The 19,313-nt window shown below is 39.8% G+C and overlaps 1 protein-coding gene across 1 annotated transcript; it reads right to left on the bottom strand.

The window, feature by feature from the left end:
* Window positions 1-848: 848 nt before the first annotated feature.
* LOC113527241 (legumain-like) lies at window positions 849-13,213 on the bottom strand. Its single transcript, XM_053238413.1, has 14 exons — window positions 13,178-13,213; window positions 11,831-11,912; window positions 11,592-11,689; window positions 9,357-9,438; window positions 9,179-9,264; window positions 7,316-7,391; window positions 7,012-7,074; window positions 5,209-5,272; window positions 4,991-5,109; window positions 4,726-4,839; window positions 4,234-4,443; window positions 3,576-3,731; window positions 1,220-1,287; window positions 849-1,101 (listed from the first exon to the last, which is right to left on the bottom strand). Exons 2-14 carry the CDS (start codon window positions 11,900-11,902, stop codon window positions 1,056-1,058), a joined length of 1,254 nt encoding a protein of 417 aa, XP_053094388.1. The 5' UTR covers window positions 11,903-11,912; window positions 13,178-13,213; the 3' UTR covers window positions 849-1,055.
* Between the last annotated feature and the right edge of the window lie 6,100 nt (window positions 13,214-19,313).

The following is a 19,313-nucleotide window of genomic DNA, read 5'->3' as shown; positions in this document are numbered from 1 at the left end:
GTAAAAAACAGTGGTTTGTCAGTTTTTACGTCATAAATTACTCTGTAGCATGAGACTTTGGCATATAGGAATTATTGTAAAATGCCATTAAATGCCTAATGTTCCAGTTCATTGGCTGTCAAAAACAGGAGTTGGTGCTCTTTCTCATTTTAAAAACGCAACATTACAGATATTCAAGCTGTGCTGTCAACAGTGTTTTTAATAATTCCAAAACAGTAAAACATGTTTTTGATGAAATGTTACCCTTTTCATACTCCACACTAATCAGTAAATGAGTACATGGCATTTATATCTACACAGTAAATGAGATACATGTGTGTATGAGTATGTAACTAAATGAGTATGTAACTAAAACAGTCGTGGCCTAATGGTTAGAGTCTCGAACTTGCAACCCGAAGGTGAACCTGAAGGTTGTGGGTTCGAGTCTCAGGTCCGGCAGGGATTGTAGGTGTGGGGAGTGAATGACCAGCGCTCTCTCCCACCCTCAATACCACCACTGAGGTGAGACCCTTGAGCAAGGCACCGAACCCCCAACTGCTCCCCGGAGCTGAAAAAGGCTGCCCACTGCTCCGAGTGTTTGTTCATGGTGTGTGTGTGTGTGTTCACTACTGTGTGTGTGCATGGATGGGTTAAATGCAGAGCACAAATTCCGAGTATGGGTCACCATAGTTGGCTACACGTCACAGTTTACTGAAATCAAATGAAGAATAAGAAACATTACTATCCCAGCTTACAAATCTGTCTATTAAATTGTTGAGAATTAAAATATAACTTTTTTAAATTCAAGTCATAATATATGTTCAAATCATCTTTGCATCAAATGACAAATAGACAGTTGTTTCCTTCCAAGTTCTTTATTATGGTCTCTGAGAGGCTTTGTGATTATGTGATTTTAGTTGCAGTAAACAAGCTTAAAAGGTTGATCAATTTTTCCATCACAAATACATCATGATCATTTTTGGTTCACCAATAACAAAACTAAAAAAAAAAGCAGGAAAAGTTAAAATATTGCTGTTAAAGAGATTATGATGATTGTGAAGCCGTGTGTGAATTCTTCAGAACGTAATCTCCTGGCTTACTGTACTGATGGCTTCAGTGATGCTGATGGAAACAAACAAATGAGAAGTTAAATTAGAAATTAAATTAGAAATAAAATTACAAATGACTGGACATGTTTAATTCCAGATTAAATATTGAAAAAATGAAACTCATCACATACCTCTCAACCTCCAACCCACACTCACACAGATTCACTAAAACCTGCAGGTGTTGCCGAGTGACAACAAACTGCACAGAGAGAGAGAGAGAGAGAGAGAGAGAGAGAGAGAGATTAAGTTAGTATGATCTGCACGACTATATATGCTCCACCATGAAAAATTTGCACTGCTTGTCACAGTCACGTCCAAACATCCTGTGATCCTGGGCTTTCCATGGTTGCAGCATCACACCCCCAAATCTCCTGGTCAGATAAGCAGCTCACTTGCTGGTCCTTGTATTGTTTCTACCACTGTCTCCAAGACCCTAAGTTCTCCATAGCCTCCACCTCTGTGGAAAGCCCCAAGAACCACACTCCCCTCATGATTTCCCCCAAGTAACTGGACCTGGGGAGGTCTTCAGCAAGGCCAAGGCCAGCGGGCTGTCCCCATATTGTCCCTATGATTGTGCCAATGAGCTGCTACCTGGGGCCACTCACCTTCACAGCCAGATCTATCCCCTGTATGTGGCAGAGCAACAGGTGATGGAGGAGTACATCCAACAGGTGCACCAGCAGGGGTACATCAGGCCATACCTTTTTGTGGAAAAGGAAGGGGGTGGTCTCAGACCCTGTGTCAACTATCGGTGGCTAAATTAGTGCACAGTTAAGTAACGGTACCCTCTGCCTTTAGTTCTCACTGCCCTAGAGCAGCTCTGGTCTGCTCGGATCTTTACCAAGCTGGATCTCCATAATGCATACCACCTGGTGCATATCAGAGAGGGGGACGAATGTAAGACAGCCTTTAGCACCACCTCTGGCCACTATGTGTACTAAGTGATGTTGTATGGGCTCTCTTCTGCCCCCTCAGTGTTCCAGTACTTGATTAATAATGTCTTGAGGGACTTGAGTAATGATGTCTTGAGTATATCATCACCTACATCAATGTCATCTTGATCTACTCCCCCTCTTTCTACACTCATGTCTGACATGTCTGCCACGTCCTCCAGTGTCACTAGAGCACCAGTTATACTTGAAGGGGGAGATGTATGAGTTCCATCAATGCACTGTCTTGTGCTTGTGCTAGACACCAGCCTAGATGGGGTCTCCATGGACTAGTCCAAAGTGGCTGCCATCGTCATCTGGCCCACACCCTGGATGATCAAGGACCTGCAACGGTTCCTCAGATTTCCCAATTTTTATTGCCCCTTCATCTGGGGCTTCAGCTCCATCGTTCAACTCTTAACGTTGCCATTCTTTCGCAACTGTTCAGGTCGGGTTCAGGTAAGTGCCTGAACCCATGGCTGGTCCCTCTTCTTTGCCCGGATCCAGTTCACCGTCATATCGCCCCAGCTCCAAAAACACCAAGGCAGAAGCGTTGTCCCGCATCCATGCAGCCAACCCCTGAGAAGGCAGTGAGGATCTCATCCTTTCTCCCTCCTGTGTCTTGGGAGCTATTGACTGGGAACTGGACTAGGCCATCTCTCGCACCCCCAGGCAGCAGATTCCCCCTTCATGCCCTCAGATCAAGCTCTTTGTCCCTGATCAGATGAGAGCCAAACTCATCACCTGGGCCCACACTTCCATAGCTACTGGTCACCCTGGCACCCAACACACCTACCACCTACTGCAGAATAAGTACTGCTGGCCGAACATGTTCACAGAGGTGCACCTTGCCATGTCTACCTGTACATCCTGTGCCCAAGTGAAGGTGTCCCGAACCCTGCCAGCCGGCTAGCAGCTACTGCTGCCCACACCCCAAAGACCCTTTTCACACCTGCTGGAATCGCGAGGTAACACTGCTGTCCAAGTGATCATTGACTACATTGCAAAGTCCTAACCCCTGATTCCACTCCCTAACCTCCCCTCCACCTTTGCTATGGTGGAACAACACTTCACGCATGTGTTCTGATACTTCGGAATCCCAGAGGACATAATAAATGACCAGGGCCCTAAGTTCACCTCCCACATGTGGGCGAGCTGCATGGAGAACCTGGGAGTAACCGTAAGCCTGACCTGAGGGTATCGCCAGGTGGCGCGAGCAAAGCAGGAGATCAGCTGGTTCCATCATTCAGCCTCTTTTATTAATTTTACCACCAAAAGCATATGAATTAAGCTGTTGATTCATACTTGTTGTTTGATTTAGTTATTAGTGATTATTCAGTTCATTGTTTTGGAAAATCACAAAATAAATTGTTGATTAGTTAGCTAACATTACTAATGTATTAATGTTAATGTTAGGGGAACATTGTGCAGTTGAACGTTAATTTGTCTTTCTTCTTGTTGTTGTCTGAAATAATCTTTAACATTTGTACTCCATTACACTTCAAGTCATGTTACTCAAAGAAACACACACACAAACATGCTGTACATATATACATACCGGTTCCTTTTCCCAGTTGAAGAGATTTTTCCTAAAATGCTCAGCGACGACTTTGAGTTCGTACGTGCGAGTCACCTCACGTTTTCCAGTCAGAGCTTGTGAAGCGTTTGCGCGTTCAACAATCTTCTGCAGCGCTTCATCCATTGTCTTCCTCTTCTACACATGTGATCATAATATACAAATTTAATCTCTAAAGACATCTAAAGTGACATTTTTGACACAATGGCAAATTTCATTACTGAAATAAAAATCTAACATGTATGTAGCATGTGGGGGTGGGGTTTAGCATATAATAGGCGGGGTTTAGACATGACCCAGAGGAGTAATGGCTGATGTGACACACCTGAACCTTGTTTCCCCCAACAATAAACACTGCTGAATTCTGATATTACACAGACTAATGCTGTTCATATTCACTTTTTCAAATTTGCTGCAAGAAAATAATCTCTACTTAAAAAGCATGACTTTCTACAACATGAAATGTAACTATAAACAGATAAAAAGTATGGCATGTCAACCTTTACTAAATAAAAAAATGTAATCATTGGCAGATTGTTGTGGTATAAGAGAAATAAAACTCTTGGGGACATGCTGTTATAGGAAGATAATCAACTTTTTAGTGGGAAATAATGCAGTACAGTGGAAGTGGCTTACTCACACATTTAAGATTTTCATATTGTTTTTCCAGGGCCTGTCTTTTTTCCAGGTCCTTTTCCTTTTTAATCCTGTTTTCTTGGATTATCAGTGGAACTTCTGTAGTGTCTACCACATCGGACACTTGAACTTTCAGGGGCTGGGACGTGTAGGCCTCTCTGACAGAGACGGGGGATTCTCCAAATAATTCACTCAACATTAACTTCAGCATGCCCTAAATAACGCAGAGTAAGGAAGAATAAATACGACATTACACAAAGTAAACACTCTAAGCATTTAACATTGTCATTAACCCTTACTTTTCATAAATAATACAACATTTTCCAGTGTTAAAAATTTTTTTGCTATGGAACAAAACCTTTAAGGAATTTGTATTATTGTTCCATTGTTTGTATTTTTTTTTATACATGTAATACTTCACTTTATTCCTTAATTGGGATTTAAAAATGATAGGAAGAAACATTTAAAATACTACATTTATTTTTGTTGTACATACCTTGTCTCCATAGTTACATGGTGTCTCAGTCACTCCTGCCTTCCTTGCATCCTCACTCACGTTTTTCAACAGGTAGGAAAACTGCTCTCCAAACGAAGTCACAGTAAGTTTTACCTTTAGAGTGAAATGAAGAAGAACAGAAAAAATGACTGGCATCTAATTCAAATATTTTATAAATATGTAAAAAAAAAAGTACATGTTTGTGGTGTAAAAACAATACTTTATTAAAGTAATAATTTCTCAAAATAACACTATAAACACTAACTGTGTCCATGTGATGAAGCCAGTTAAAAGTGAAGATATCAGAAAGAAAGGTGTTTCTTTTCTTGTCGAAGAAACAAGCATAGGTATATTCATCAGGCTTGCATGAAGAAACTGCATACACTGAAACAAAAGGAAAAGGCCTTTCAGACACATGAGAAGAACACATGTACCTAAACATGGCAGAACTGTGACTTTTTAGCAAATAGACATCGTACTCACCGTTGCTGTCAGACAACTGATCCAGCATCGATCCAGAACAACACGCTTCCAAATAAATGACCATCTGCAAACATTGTCCAGGTTGTGCAAAAGATCAGCAAACACACACAAAAACAAATGTAAATACACATACAACAATATAAATATTTGAACGTTTTAGGGTTATTAACATTTTCACGGTTTATAAATGAGAGAGATTGGGAGGGAAACTGTATATGAAACAGGTCCTTGTCACATCAATGCTGGAATCCGTGCCCAACTACAACTCCCAGACTACAATCTAGCCTACAAACATGGCCACCAAGGACTACAACACCCAGCCATCTTGAATTCTATCATGTTCACGTTTATTCTAATTAAACACACATGGACTGAATTACACACAGTACATAAGGACTCTCACTTCACTGGTACATTGTGAAGTATATCACTGTCCTGTACCTGTTGATAATGAGCCTTTTTTGTAGCTTGCTATCGCTTATCTCTGGAATTGATCTTGTTTTGCTGTTCTGGTTTTTGCTCATAGTCTCGCCTAGTTCATGTTGTTTATTCATCACCTGACCATTGCGTGCTTTTTGACTATGATTTTGTCTAACTCTGTGGATTTGTCTTCCTGCATTCTATATAAAACTTCTGTTACCTGCATTTGCATTTATAGTCCTTACTTCATGATTATCACAAATTGTTTCCCTCCATGTTAAGTCAAGACTGAGTATGATGGGGAGGAGGGGGAGAACGAGACAAGACCGAGACCAGACACTCAGATGTGTTAAACTGCTGAGCAGATTTTGTTGAATTAGAAAGAGTTCTAGCTCAGAGTGTGGAATGTATTGTAGAGGACGTATAGTTGTGTCAGGAATGTCAATACAGAGATAGTATTACTCATTAATAGTAATGAGGCAGGAAGATATGATGACATGGTTGAAGATATCTGCATCTGTCTTGTTAAGCATGGGGTGAAGATATGCAATGTTTCTGAGATGGAAGAAAGTGCTTTTGAAACAGATTACACTCAAATTACAAACTGCTAAGGAAATTTAACAGGCTATATTAAATGAAAACCTGGACAGTTTTGACACTGTGGATTTTTGGCCAATGGGTACAAGTCATTGTAGAGGTATAAGTTGTGGTGCTAAAATAAATCTGATCGTCGTCAGCGTAACAGCGAAAATTGTGACAATGAAAATGGCTGATTAAAGGTAACTAAGTTTATCATAAGTATGACATATCACTCTTTAATAAATAAATTTTAAAAAATCTCTTTTGTAAATTGCTGTGGTACAAGAGGAATAAAACACTTAAGGCCAGGGCTGTTATATGAAAATAATCAACACCGTTGGACCAATCAGAATCCAACAAGAGCTGTGGTATAATCTGTGATCTGCTTTATTTATTCTTAACGGAATAGAGAGATTGGAAATGAAAGACAGGACACAAGAACAGACTGAACAAGGAGATTCTAACATCTAGAACAGGCCATTTCCCCTCCTGACCACCGGAGGGCACCCTCTCCAAATTTCTGAACTGCTTCTTTGTTTACTCCACTCAACTCATTTCCTGTTTGCACACTATAAAAAAGCACATGAACTCTTCAGTTATAATGAAGCCTCACAGTTTGCCCGTCTTTGGTGTGAGAGCTGAGCTGTGTTATTTCCTGATTGATATTTTGTATATGATCTTGCGTTTGTCTGACACTCTGATTTTGATGAGACCACCTTCTGAAATTGTTGTTCTGTCAGAGTAAAGACCTTTTCTGGGTTACAGAAATGTGCAAAAATGTAAATTAGGAGTTAAAATATGTACCTTTGAAAATTTGTGACTCTTTGACATCGCTTTCACTGTGTTAATGAGATCGTGTGCATAAAGCTGTAACAGGAAATAAAAGATCATTATGTTTCATGACCTCAGTAGTATATGATTATAAAGATCTGGTACTCTGAAAATGAATTGCTTGCTGATATTCAGTTTCTAATATTCAGTTACTGATATGAAATCAAAACAAATTAACACGGTGATGTTACAACTGTACAACCGCATGTGCAAAGCGTACTATAACTATGTAAGAGCTCTGAGAATGGCCCAGAAGGAGGAGAACATTTAAACTTACTGTGGAATTAGGAAAGTGAAAGATTCCTGTATTTCCATGGTCTGATAAGTAGATGAAGATAGAATCATTTTCACCACTGAAAGAGAAAAAAAAAAATTAAATAATAAAAGATATTTGTAATAATTGTTGACAAAATGTGATGTTTATTCTATGGGGTTTCAAAGTTTGGAGACTGTAGATGAGCTCTTTCTCCTTCATTGCTCCCATAACAACTAGCGATACAAACAAAAACACAATCCTACAACCTTCACATATTTTGCACATTTTAATGTCAAAGAACATTGCAATGTGTTATCACTCAAAAATACTCACAAACAGCAATCTTTTTCCCCTGATTAAAAACAGCAGATGAGCTAGTTGAACAGTTGCGCAGCAGCAGCTTGTGACCATAGATTTTGGTGTTGCAGGAGGACATTAATAACTACACAGCCTCAAACAAAATGAAGTACAGGGAACGTCTCACTCACTTATGCCCTTATTTCAGCAACATTTCCAGCCCAACTACAAAATCTCAAAATCTGCACAAAAGGCCTGAAACTAGCCCAGAATTTTGCAAAAAGGAGACACATTTTTCTTTATTTTTCACAGTCTTTGTGTTGGGAAGTGATCACTATGGTACACACACACATTTCTGATGTTTGGATATGAACCACTCAATAATCTCTCTTTCCTTCTCACAAGCTGTACAATATATCTAACAATAGAAAAGGTTCTGTACATCATACACACACTGTCTGTGCTTTATTCTGATTATTTGTTATAAAACAATATCTTTGCAGCAGTAGAGAGATTTTGAACTAGCCCACCCAGCCAACTCTGTTAATAACTCCTCTATCCACTGCTTCTCCTTCAGTCAGAGCTTGTGAAACTAGCCCAGAACTTTGGGCATTAGAAAAACGAGACACTTTTTTTTTTTTTTATTTCACAGTCTTTGTGTTGGGAAGCGATCACCATGGTACAAACACACATTTCTGATGTGTGGATATTAACCAGTCAATAAGCTGAATAAATGCGAGCCCGGAGCTCAGCTAAAACTACGCCTGCTTCCTGAGTCTTCCTCCAAACCCTCACACACCAGAGTTCTAGATGCACTTTATTACATTTTATTTATTGCACCTCACCTAGTGGTCATGAATGGGAACTGCCACACGCACTAATAGAGACCCACTGAGGCAGGAATCACACTGCCCCACGGTCGTAGGAGAAGCAGCAGATAAGAGATGATAACAAATAACAAATAATCATAATTAAAACAATATCTTTGCAGCAGTGGAATGATTTTGAACTAGCCTACCCAGTCTAATCTGTTAATAACTCTCTTATCTGCTGCTTCTCCTACGACCGTGGGGCAGTGTGATTCCTGCCTCAGTGGGTCTCTATTAGTGCGTGTGGCAGTTCCCTTTCATGACCACTAGGTGAGGTGCAATAATAACTCTATCAAGCTAAGTGGGGCAGTAGACGATTGTACAACATCTAAAAAAGTGAGCAAATGCGACATCAGATTATATTTGTCAAATAGCAACTATATTTAAATTGGTTACTCAAATGGTATTAGAAATGAAGTCTTCATGAACATCAAACTTCAGAATGGTGAAAAAATGTGATTTCAGTGACTTTGACTGTGACATGGTTGTTAGTGCCAGGAGGGCTGGTTTGAGGATGATGAGTGCATTAATATAAACCTGTAATTTGGAGCTTCACTACTGTCTATAACTGCTGTTATAGAAAATTAATCAACATCTTCTGACCAGAATCCAGAATTCAGCAGTGCTGTGACCTAAAAGTGTATTTAAAATATGGACTAAATGTTCACCTGAATTAGATGTGGAATTTGTGAATAAAGGTAATAGAGATGGTTTCTACCTTTGTATTACTTTTTTTGGTCCTGTTTTCTTGACAGCAGCCGAATCTCCACACAGTACAGCCAGAAAGTTTTCAGCTGATACCTCCTGATAATGGACAATTTAAAAAAGATTAATTCCACTTAATAAAAATAACCTAATCAGAGTATTTATTTATTAAATATTACAGAACACATTACCTCTCCAGTGTAGTCCTTTAGAACTCCAGGGTAAACATTTGGGCCATTTGGTACGTTGATAATGTTTCCAGGAATGGGATTTCTGCGCAAAAATATGAAATAGACAAGTAATATAATTACCTTTAATTAATACTTATTCAGCATATAATTAAATTATACATCAGATACAGTATTTATGAATATAAAGAATTGAGGATAAATGAGTTACAATACAAGTGTTAGATTGTTGGATTTAAACCTCTACACTTCAAATCCAATAAAATACTGTCTCTCCACAATGTCTGTCTGTGAACTTTTTGGTGAGGTGGGCTGCTTGCTCCAGGTGTTGATGGGCCTGTTTCTACACCTGTTCACTTCTCAAGAACCAGCTGTCCACTGCGGGTGAGTAGGTGGGGTTAGCATTCCAGGGGAACAAGGGTGGCTGGTACCCTAGGACACACTGAAACGGGGTAAGCATGGTGGCGGAGTGTTGGAGAGAGTTCTGGGCATATTCCACCCATGGGAGGAATTGTGCCAAATCTTCCTGGCTGTTGGAGCAGAAAGTGTGCAGGAAGCACCCGATCTCCTGATTCTCCCTATCTTCTTGGCCGCTGGCTTGGGGGTGGTAGCCAGACGTCAGGCTTACTGAGACCCCCAGTTTCTCCATGAAGCCACCCCAGACACCTGATGTAAACTGGATCCCCCAGTCTCTCATGATATACTCTGAAATTCCAAAGTAACTGAGGACGTAGTTGAAAATTAGTTCTGCTGTATGGAAAGCTGTGGGTAGCCTAGGGAGAGGTACCAGGCAGAGGGATTTAAAAAAAAAAACAATCTATATACCACGTGTGACCATGGTCATTGTGGCATTGGTAGAGCAGACGTTTGGCTACCAGCAGTGTGCGGTGTACCTTGGCCTGGGTGCATACTAAGCAGGATGACACAAAATTGTAGATGTCCTGTAACATGTTAGGCCACCAGTACCTTGTACTGCCAGTTGCCTTGTAGTAGCTGCTGGTTCTTGTGAGTGCTGGGGTGGCCCATGGTGGTAGAGGTATGGGCCCACGTGACCAATTTGTCTCAGAAGTTGGGGGGCACAAAATTGTCTGGGGGTTTTCACCTCTGGGGCATTGCCAATCTCTCTGTCTAGGTCCCAGGTCAAGGCCCCCACAAAGTGGGGCTCGGGCAGGATACACTCCCAGGAGACTTCACAAGGGGGAGCTGGATAAACTCTGACAGGGAATTGGCTTTGTTGTTTTTGGAGCCGGAGCATTAGGACATGGTGAAGTCAAAGCGTGTGAAGAATAGTGCATAGTGTGCTTGACACGAGTTCAACCTCTTGGCAGTTTTGATGTATTCAAGGTTTTTGTGATCAGTATAGATGGTGAAAAAGTTGTCGGGCCCCCTTCAACCAGTGTCGCCATTCCTCTAGGGCCAGCTTAACAGCGAGGAGCTCTCGGTTACCAGTGTCATAATTACGCTCGGCGGGGGTCAGCTTCCTTGTGAATTGTGTTTGTGTTTGTCTCCAAATCTCTGTAACAGCATGGCTCCAACACCTGATTCTGAGGCATCTACCTCCACAATGAATGGCTTTGATGGAAGGTACTTTATGATGGGAGCTTACATGAATGCTTCCTTGAGCTTGGTGAAGGCTACCGGCTGGGACCCACTGCAATTGTTTGTTTCTCTCCTTCAGGAAGACAGTTAACGGCAATGCTATAATGCTAAATCCTCTGATGAAGCGTCGATAAAAATTGGCAAAGCCGAGAAAGTGTTGTAGCTCCTTCACTGTGGTGGGGACTGGCCACTGAGTGACTGCTGAGTCTTTGTCCTGGTCTGTAATTCAGGAGCAGATTCAAGGTGATCAACGAACAACATGAACTAGGTCAGGCAAGAGCAAGTTGAGAAAACCTGGAACAGGATCAAGAACCAGAATAGCAATCTAAATACAGTAACAAATGGAACAAAATGAAAACAAAGCATATACTTCTTGAAGTGGATGTGCAGTGAGGGTGTCTATATACTGTGTGTGTGATTGAGTCCAGGTGAGTGCAAACAGTAGTGGGGTGAATGTGTATGTGAGATTGTCTGTGATGGCTGTGAGTTGTAGTCTTTGGCGGCCATGTTTGTAGGCCGCGCTGTAAATAAATGTATTTTGCATCATCACAATGAAATAATTTTAATATATTTGCATAGTCTAATATTTTTTCGCACTGTTTGGCAAGGCCCACTTCTACTGCAGAGCTCTATACTCACTGTTCATTATAAGCTATATCATCATACATCATCACCACAATCTGCTCATCTGGAACGCCATTCTGGTGTGCGACATGGTAAGCGTGGCACACGTTGGCCTGTAACAGATGGTCATTTAAATGAAATTATTTTACTGATCTTAAACATAAAGACAATTCAAAAATATCATATAACATATTGGCATTACTTGTGTACAACATCTAACACTAAATTTAAGCCACTGCATTTAGTATTCACACCTGGACATCATAGTCTTCCCAACCTTTAGAACCTCCGGCCAGGAGAACCCACTGTTTGCCCTTGCTGGCCATGTCAATGTTCCTACAAAGCAGAAGACTGAAAATCAGGTGTCATTGGGCCAGAAAGTGTATTCACAAATCTAAAAATTGTAAATTCAAATTAATAACAAAGAATCATAGCAGAGATTCTATGCATGTTTTTCTCATATCTGTCTGGGTTTTTCTCCGGATTCCTCCTACATCCTAAAAACATGCCAGTAGTTGGACTGGTTTAGATAAGTTGCCCTTAGGTATGAATGCGTGTGTGAAAGTGTGTGTGTGTGTGAATGAGTGCGCATGGTTCTCTGTAATGGACTGGCGTCCCATCCCGGGTGATCTCACACCACACTCCCAGAGTTCCCAGGATAGACTCTGGATACACCGCGGCCCTGACCAGGATAAAGCGCTTACTGAAAGTGAGTGAGTGAAAATTATTTTTATTATACTACATTACTGATGAATTGTAGTGGTCCCTGGAGGAATAATAGTTAGGCCTCAGCGCTCTCACCACCGCGGCTCTGGTTCGCTTCCCCGGCCAGGGAACCAGCCCCAGCTACTGGGGTTGAACAAGACAGTGCACTCCCAGTGCCGCTCAGATAAAATGGGGGAGGGTTGCGTCAGGAAGGGCATCTGGAGTAAAAACTGCCAAATCAAATATGCGGACCAATGATCCTCTGTGGCGACCCCTAATGGGAGCAGCCGAAGAACAACAGCAACAACTGGTGAATTCGAACTGGTGAAAACTTTAAGTTGTACAACATCTTCAGGACAGAGGAGTTTACGCTTCTTTGTGGTTGCTTGGTAACATGTCAAGCTGTGTTTTTTTGTGATATTATCAAATTCAAGAGAGAAAAAAGAGAGGCTGGTGAGGGAAGGACTGTTTATAGCTGCTATAATGTAAGTGAGAACAGGAACTAACCTGTTTCATGGACATTCCACAACATTAAATGGAACTCTAAAAAAGTATGGTGTGTTGTTCTTTGATAGATAAAAAATGTAATCACTGATAAATTGCAGTGGGATAAGAGGAATAAACCACTTAGGGATGTGTTGTTATTGGAAAATAAATCACACCACCCCATCCCTCAGTATTTTACTGTAACTCCAATACACACAGTGTTTATTACTTATATAATACACTGTAAATGAGTTCTTGGGACAAGTGACCATTCATCTTAAACTTAACTGGTTATGTTTCATTTAATTAGAGCATTTTTCCAATAAATTGTAAAGCTGAAAATTCTTTAACTTCTTTTGAATTGGATTATTGGTGCTGAATAAAAAAATTAGAAATGTGTTAATTCTTACCTGTTTTCTCTCCTGTGATGGCTTCAGCTCAGCGTTAGGTTGAGTGAGAGTCCTGAAAAGGTGCGTCAGGAGTTTTATACCCAGCAAACAATCCATTTTCGCTTCATCTCCCAAGCTATCAGCAGGTTTTGATTTTGACATACCTGGAAACATAGTAATAAATGTGATGACAATGATATAATCTATATCCAAACACCCCCCCCCCCCCCACCCATCCCCCGGCAAGATTTATTTTCAAACTCAAGCTCATTTGACTCTTTTACTTTCTTAATCACGTTCAGTATCCAGCGTCACTCTTCAGTACGATTCAGTTTCCACAAAAAGAGTCATGTGTCACATAATAATAAGAAGGAGCAGGTTGTTGTTATTTACTGTATGATTTATTTTATTTTGATTACAAAATTACCCACAGTAATGTGTGTGTTATAGTGAAGAGTGCATCTCCAACACTAATGATGACCTGTTTAAATTTCAGGAAGTGTGCTGAGACTGATCGAAGGCGAAGGTTGCTGCTGCTACACATCTCAAAACATCAGATGAGCCATCAGATCTTCATTAAACTCCCCTTCGCTCATTGTCTTAACAGGCCTACCACTGGCCAAATGTCACAAAAAATGAATAGGATGTTGCTAGGTGGTTTATAGGTTGATGTTATGGAATAGCAGGTGTTTGCCAGGGTGTTGCTAAGTGGTTGCGGAGTTATTTCTTTGGCATTCCAGATGGTTGCTAGGTGGTTGCTAGGTCATGTTATAATATTGCAGGTGGTTGCCAGGTCATTTCTGTGGTATTACAAGTGTTTGCTAGTTTGTTACCGTATCTATGGTGGTTGTTAGAGCATTGCTGGTGGTTGCTAGGGTGTTACAAGGTGGTTGCAAGATCATTGCTATAGTATCACAGGTGGTTGCTAGGGTTTTACTAGGCAGTTGCTATAGAATACACAGTGGTTGCGAGGGAGTTCCTCGGTGGTTGATAACATACTACATGTGGTTTTTAAGGTGTTGCTAGGTGGTTGCTAGGTCAATGCTATGGTATGCCAGGTGTTTGCTAGTTCATTGCAATGATATCCCAGTTGGGTACTAGGTGATTGCTGTGTGGTTGCTATGGTATTGCATGGGGTTGCTAGGGTGTTGCTAGTTGCAGTGTTAGACTAGTCCTTGTGCTGTGTATGAGTCAGACTTACACCTTTGGTGGTGTTGGGATAAAATTTTGAAAGAAAAAAAAAAATTAGGCCCCTAAAACTGTTTAAAAAGCATTTATACCAGCACGGCTGTGATTCGGCTGTAGGCACGAGACTACAGGTAATGACAGGTGATCACAGCATGATTGTAGTTTGAGTGTGATATTGCTTTTATACAGCAGTTCTATGAACAAAATATAATATGGAGTAACTGACATTTCAGACACAATATGGCCAAACATTTGTTTAACTCCGTCAATGAAAATAGTTCCCAAAGAAGCCACAGCTGGACAGGACATTGCGTGTTGCCATGGTAACACACAGACTGACTGACAGCCTATAGTAAGTGTAGTAATGGTTTAAATGTAACAAACTATTGCACTAAAAGAAGCTGAAGTTGTGGCTTCTTTTTTTCCTACAATCGTTCGGAAGATCCTATTCCAACGTTAAATAAGAAGTAAATAATTATTTTTCTGCTTTTTTGTTGTTTATGGTATTCAGTTCACTTAATAATCCACTAGTTTTTACTTCAGCACTAGTATTTATACAGATGTACAGCATGAAAACGCTTCTTTCACCTTAAAATACATTTCACAAAAAGTACCAAAAGTCTGTGTGCTTTAACATACTGAACAGGAAGTTAACAAACTGCTGACTGAGAGTCAACATTAGTCTGCATTTACAGTAGAATGTAATTACTGATAGACATGATAGATAGATGTTCCAGTTACACACAAATAGACAAAAGGCATTTCCCCTCCCCAATGGAATTTTAGTCCCTGTGTCATAGTTCCAGGAACACTTTAATTTGTTATGACCCAAAGCAGGTCATATTCTGCAGCTTTCTCTCTCTCATTGCACAACTCTTTAGTTCCTCAAAAAGCAGCAACATTGTGAAAATGATGTTTAGTATACAGAGAGAAAGAGAAACTATGACTCCAAATTTCCACAATCCATCACTATGTATTACATTATTTACATAAGTTATGTTACCAGGTAATGCATTAATTATATGATAATTGTTATTAATCTTATGCCCAATAAACTGTCAATCCAGTATGAAGTTAGACTGTGCCTAAAAAGTGAAAAAAAAAAACACTAAACAACAGAAAAGAATAAAGCTATACAGTAACATAGGTAAGCATTTTGTTAAACCAGAAATCAAACTCATAAAAAACATACTAAAGACCAACACCAAGGCTTTTGCGAATTGTTTTCAGATGCGGGTCTGACTCACATCAAACACAGCCTTTAAGATTATGTTTTATGTTTTATTCATGCACTGATGGTCTAACTGACCAAAAAACATTTTGTGTTTGTGTAACTTTGTCATATTACACATGGCTTTTGTGATTTTGTATTTTATTCCATTTTAAACATGTGCACCCTGGGCTGTATTCAGAGTCAGAGTCTTACGTCCAAAGGTACTCGTATTCAGGTCAGGTTATGCAGCTATTTAAGTTTTGTTTTGGGTTTTTTGTTTGAGGGAGTGTGAAGGATAAGAGATGCTTCCACACACACAGATGAATATGATTGATCCCACTCTGGAGATCCTGAGCTCCCCAAGGTCAGAATTGTTTGTAACTGATACATGCCTCTGTTTTACTCAAATTCTGCTCCATGTACAGGGAGAAAGAAAGTACACACTATAACACCACCCAATAACAGTTGTGATGCTCACTAACTTCTATGAACAAACAGATAAGCTCAGGTGACAATAAAAAAAAAACACAACTGATTTCAATATTTAGTCATTTTTTGTAGTCATTAGCACAGCTATGTGTTACTAATGAAATGCCCAAAATAAGTTAATCATCAAGAAGTGTGACTACCTTTAGAAAAGTAGAAGTTTTTACATTTGGTGTTCTGGGGCACTCAGGTGTGAGTCTGCATCATGCCAAGAAGAAAGGACATCATCCATGACCTCAGAGAAGCAATTGTTGCTGGTCGTCAATCTGGGAAGGGTTATAAGGCCATCTCCAAACAATTTGCAATTCACCAATCTACAGTGAGAAGGATTGTTCACAAATGGAGAGCCTTCAAGAGAGTTTCCAGTCCATTTAATGCTCAGAGATATAAAGAAAACCCCAAGAGCTACATCATGAGACCTACAGGCCTCTGTAGGCACATTAAACGTTTTTTATCTGTTTGTTCATGGCAGCACAATCAGATAAAGACCAAATAAGTATGGCTTTCATGGAAGGATAACTATGTAAACTCAGCACCTTCTCTCCAAATAGAATATGTAGCATGACATAGGTTTGCAAAATTGCATCTGAACAAACCACAAAGGTTTATCCAATATGCTTTGGACTGATGAAACCAAGATGATCATCATGCAGAGCACTATGTTTGGGGAAAACCAAACACTTCATACCAGCTATGAAGCAAAGTGGCGGAGGGCTGATTTGGGCTTGTTTTGCAGCCATGTGACCTGGGAAACTTGCAGTTATTGAGACAACAATGAACTACACTTTACCCAAGAATATTCTTGAGACAAATGTGAGGTCTTCTTTCCAGCAGCTTAAGCTGGCCTGAAATTGGGTCGTGCAACAGGACAATAATCCCAATTCCCAAAATGCACCAGGAAATCAACATCTGAATGGCTAAATAAGAAAAAAAATCAAGGCGTTAGAATGGCAAAGTCAAAGTACAGACCTCAACCCCATTGAGATGCTGTGGTGGGATCATGATAGAGCTGTGCATAAATGAATGACCTCAAACATCAATGAACTGAAGCAATGTTGTAAAGAAGAGTGGGCCAAAATTTATACAAAACGATGTGAGAGACTGATAAACTCCTACAGAAAACATTTACTTCAAGGTATTATTGTGAAAGATGATTCTACATGATACAGAATTATAGGGTGTACTAATTTTTGCCCACCTGGGTTCTGAATGTTGGTTTAATTTTGGGGGAAAACTGACTACATATTGAAATCTGTTGTGTGTTTTTTTTTTTTGTCACCTGAAGTTATTTGTTTGTTTATCTTATGAAGTTGGTGAGGACCGCACAATTGTTATTTAGGCCCTTTAGGCCCTGATAAATAAAAAACATTGAATTACTTTTTCCCATGACCGTACATAACTCTTGTGTAACTTCTGAATAGCGCTTAAGCCTGCTGTTACGTCTGAATACTGATGTGGATAATTTCAGCTACCACCACAAAAAGTAAACGAAGTTGACCTTGTCAGTTTCCAGGCCAAAACGCAAATGGATATTTTAAAAGCCTCATCTCTGAGTGCATTCAGCTGCCCTGTAATGTAGCATTAGCAGCAGTGTGAAAAGCTACAGTGAAAAGATTAACTCATCATCTTACACTCTTTTAGGCTGATATTTACTGTAAATGAGAAAAAAGCAGTGAGCAGGGAATATTCTGAGGACGGGGAATACCTCAAACAAGTACACCAAAAAAGAGGATGCTGATTTAATGTGAAACTGGTTTCCTAAGTTGAAGTGAAACAACTCCAGTTATGGAGATAATGACGAGAAGAAGTGATCTGTATAAAGACAGGTGATCTGAGCTTAATGTACAGGATTTGTTTTAGATGAGAGTTGGAGTTAACCGCTGAAGAGAAACTTTAATAGCTTTTCATCTCTCTTTGATTTTTTAAGAAGACTTGATAACATTTTCTTCTTCTTTCTACTTCATCTAATTGTGAGTATGATGATTTTTCAGTTGATTGAGAAAGAAATGACAAAATAACATTGTAAGTGTGTAATAAAATAATATGCTAATGTAATAGTGTAAACTATATACGTTTTAAAAAATTCTGTACTCTCAGGAATAGTGTTGTCATTTTTACAAGTTCAGTTGACCTTGATATCTACTCCAATATTTTTCCTTACGATAAATGTGTTTTATATGAGTTATTTGGTTGATGACGTAACCTCCTCGACATCCCAACATCAGAACCTGTCCTCACTAATGCTCTTGTAGCTGAATGAACACAAATCCCCACAGCCATGCTCCAAAAATTAAGTGGAAAATGATTTTCCAGAAGAGTGGAGCTCATTATAACAACAAAGTGGGACTAAATCTGGAATGGGATGTTCAATAAGCACATATGGGTGTGATGGTCAGGGTGCACATACTTTTGGCCATATAGTGTACCTATATGTGTGTTTTGCTATTATTGTTTTCCTATAACAGCACATAACCCAGTGTTTATAAAAGTGTCTAACTTTTATAAAACACTGACATGAAAGTTAAACAACTGTCTTTGCAAAATACAAAATATGTTCTGTCCATGTGGTCAAATGTAATTAATTTATACATTGAGTTGCCACTGTAGCATTGCTGGACTTTGTTCCAAAATGTTCTGTTTCTTTTTGTGCTTCACTTTATTTATTATATCATATATAATAAATAGTTTCTATTATTTTTCAGTCATTTACTTTCCTCAAGATGAAGAATAACAAAAGACAAATACGTAAGCCCACCACAATAAATCTCACATTTTGCTTTCTGAGATACAGAACTAAGTGTTTGATGAGAACATGAGTGTAGCAGAGCTGTAAACTAATCAAAACCTGATATAAACATTATTATACAGTGTGCTGATATAATAATTTAGATGATTTACATTTACTTTTACAACTCTGTCCTTTAAACTGCTGCAGGACTGGGTCTGCTTGATGTAATTGATAATTTCGACAGAGAAGGAAGCTCATACGCTGATGCAACCTATGCTGAGGCAAAAGCATACGCACATGCTTTCGAAGGCAAGACAGGAAAGCGTGTACCTAGAGCTGGAGCCATGGCCGAAGCCGGAGTAGGACGAGCTGGAGCATCGTGGAGCATCTTTTCAGTTGAAGCTAAAGGTCCAAATGCTTCTGCCAAGGCTGAGGCTAACATTATAGAAGCAGGAGCCATGGCTCGAGCTGAGCTTGCAAGTGCCTCAGCTTCAGCTGGTCCAGTTGTAGTGAAGGCTGCTCTTGGGCTTGATACTGGTGTT

Source organism: Pangasianodon hypophthalmus, chromosome 12 (genome assembly GCF_027358585.1).
Source record: "Pangasianodon hypophthalmus isolate fPanHyp1 chromosome 12, fPanHyp1.pri, whole genome shotgun sequence".
Lineage (NCBI taxonomy): Eukaryota > Metazoa > Chordata > Actinopteri > Siluriformes > Pangasiidae > Pangasianodon > Pangasianodon hypophthalmus.
Note: the sequence above shows the minus strand (reverse complement) of the source record. Positions and strands in the feature narration are given on the sequence as shown.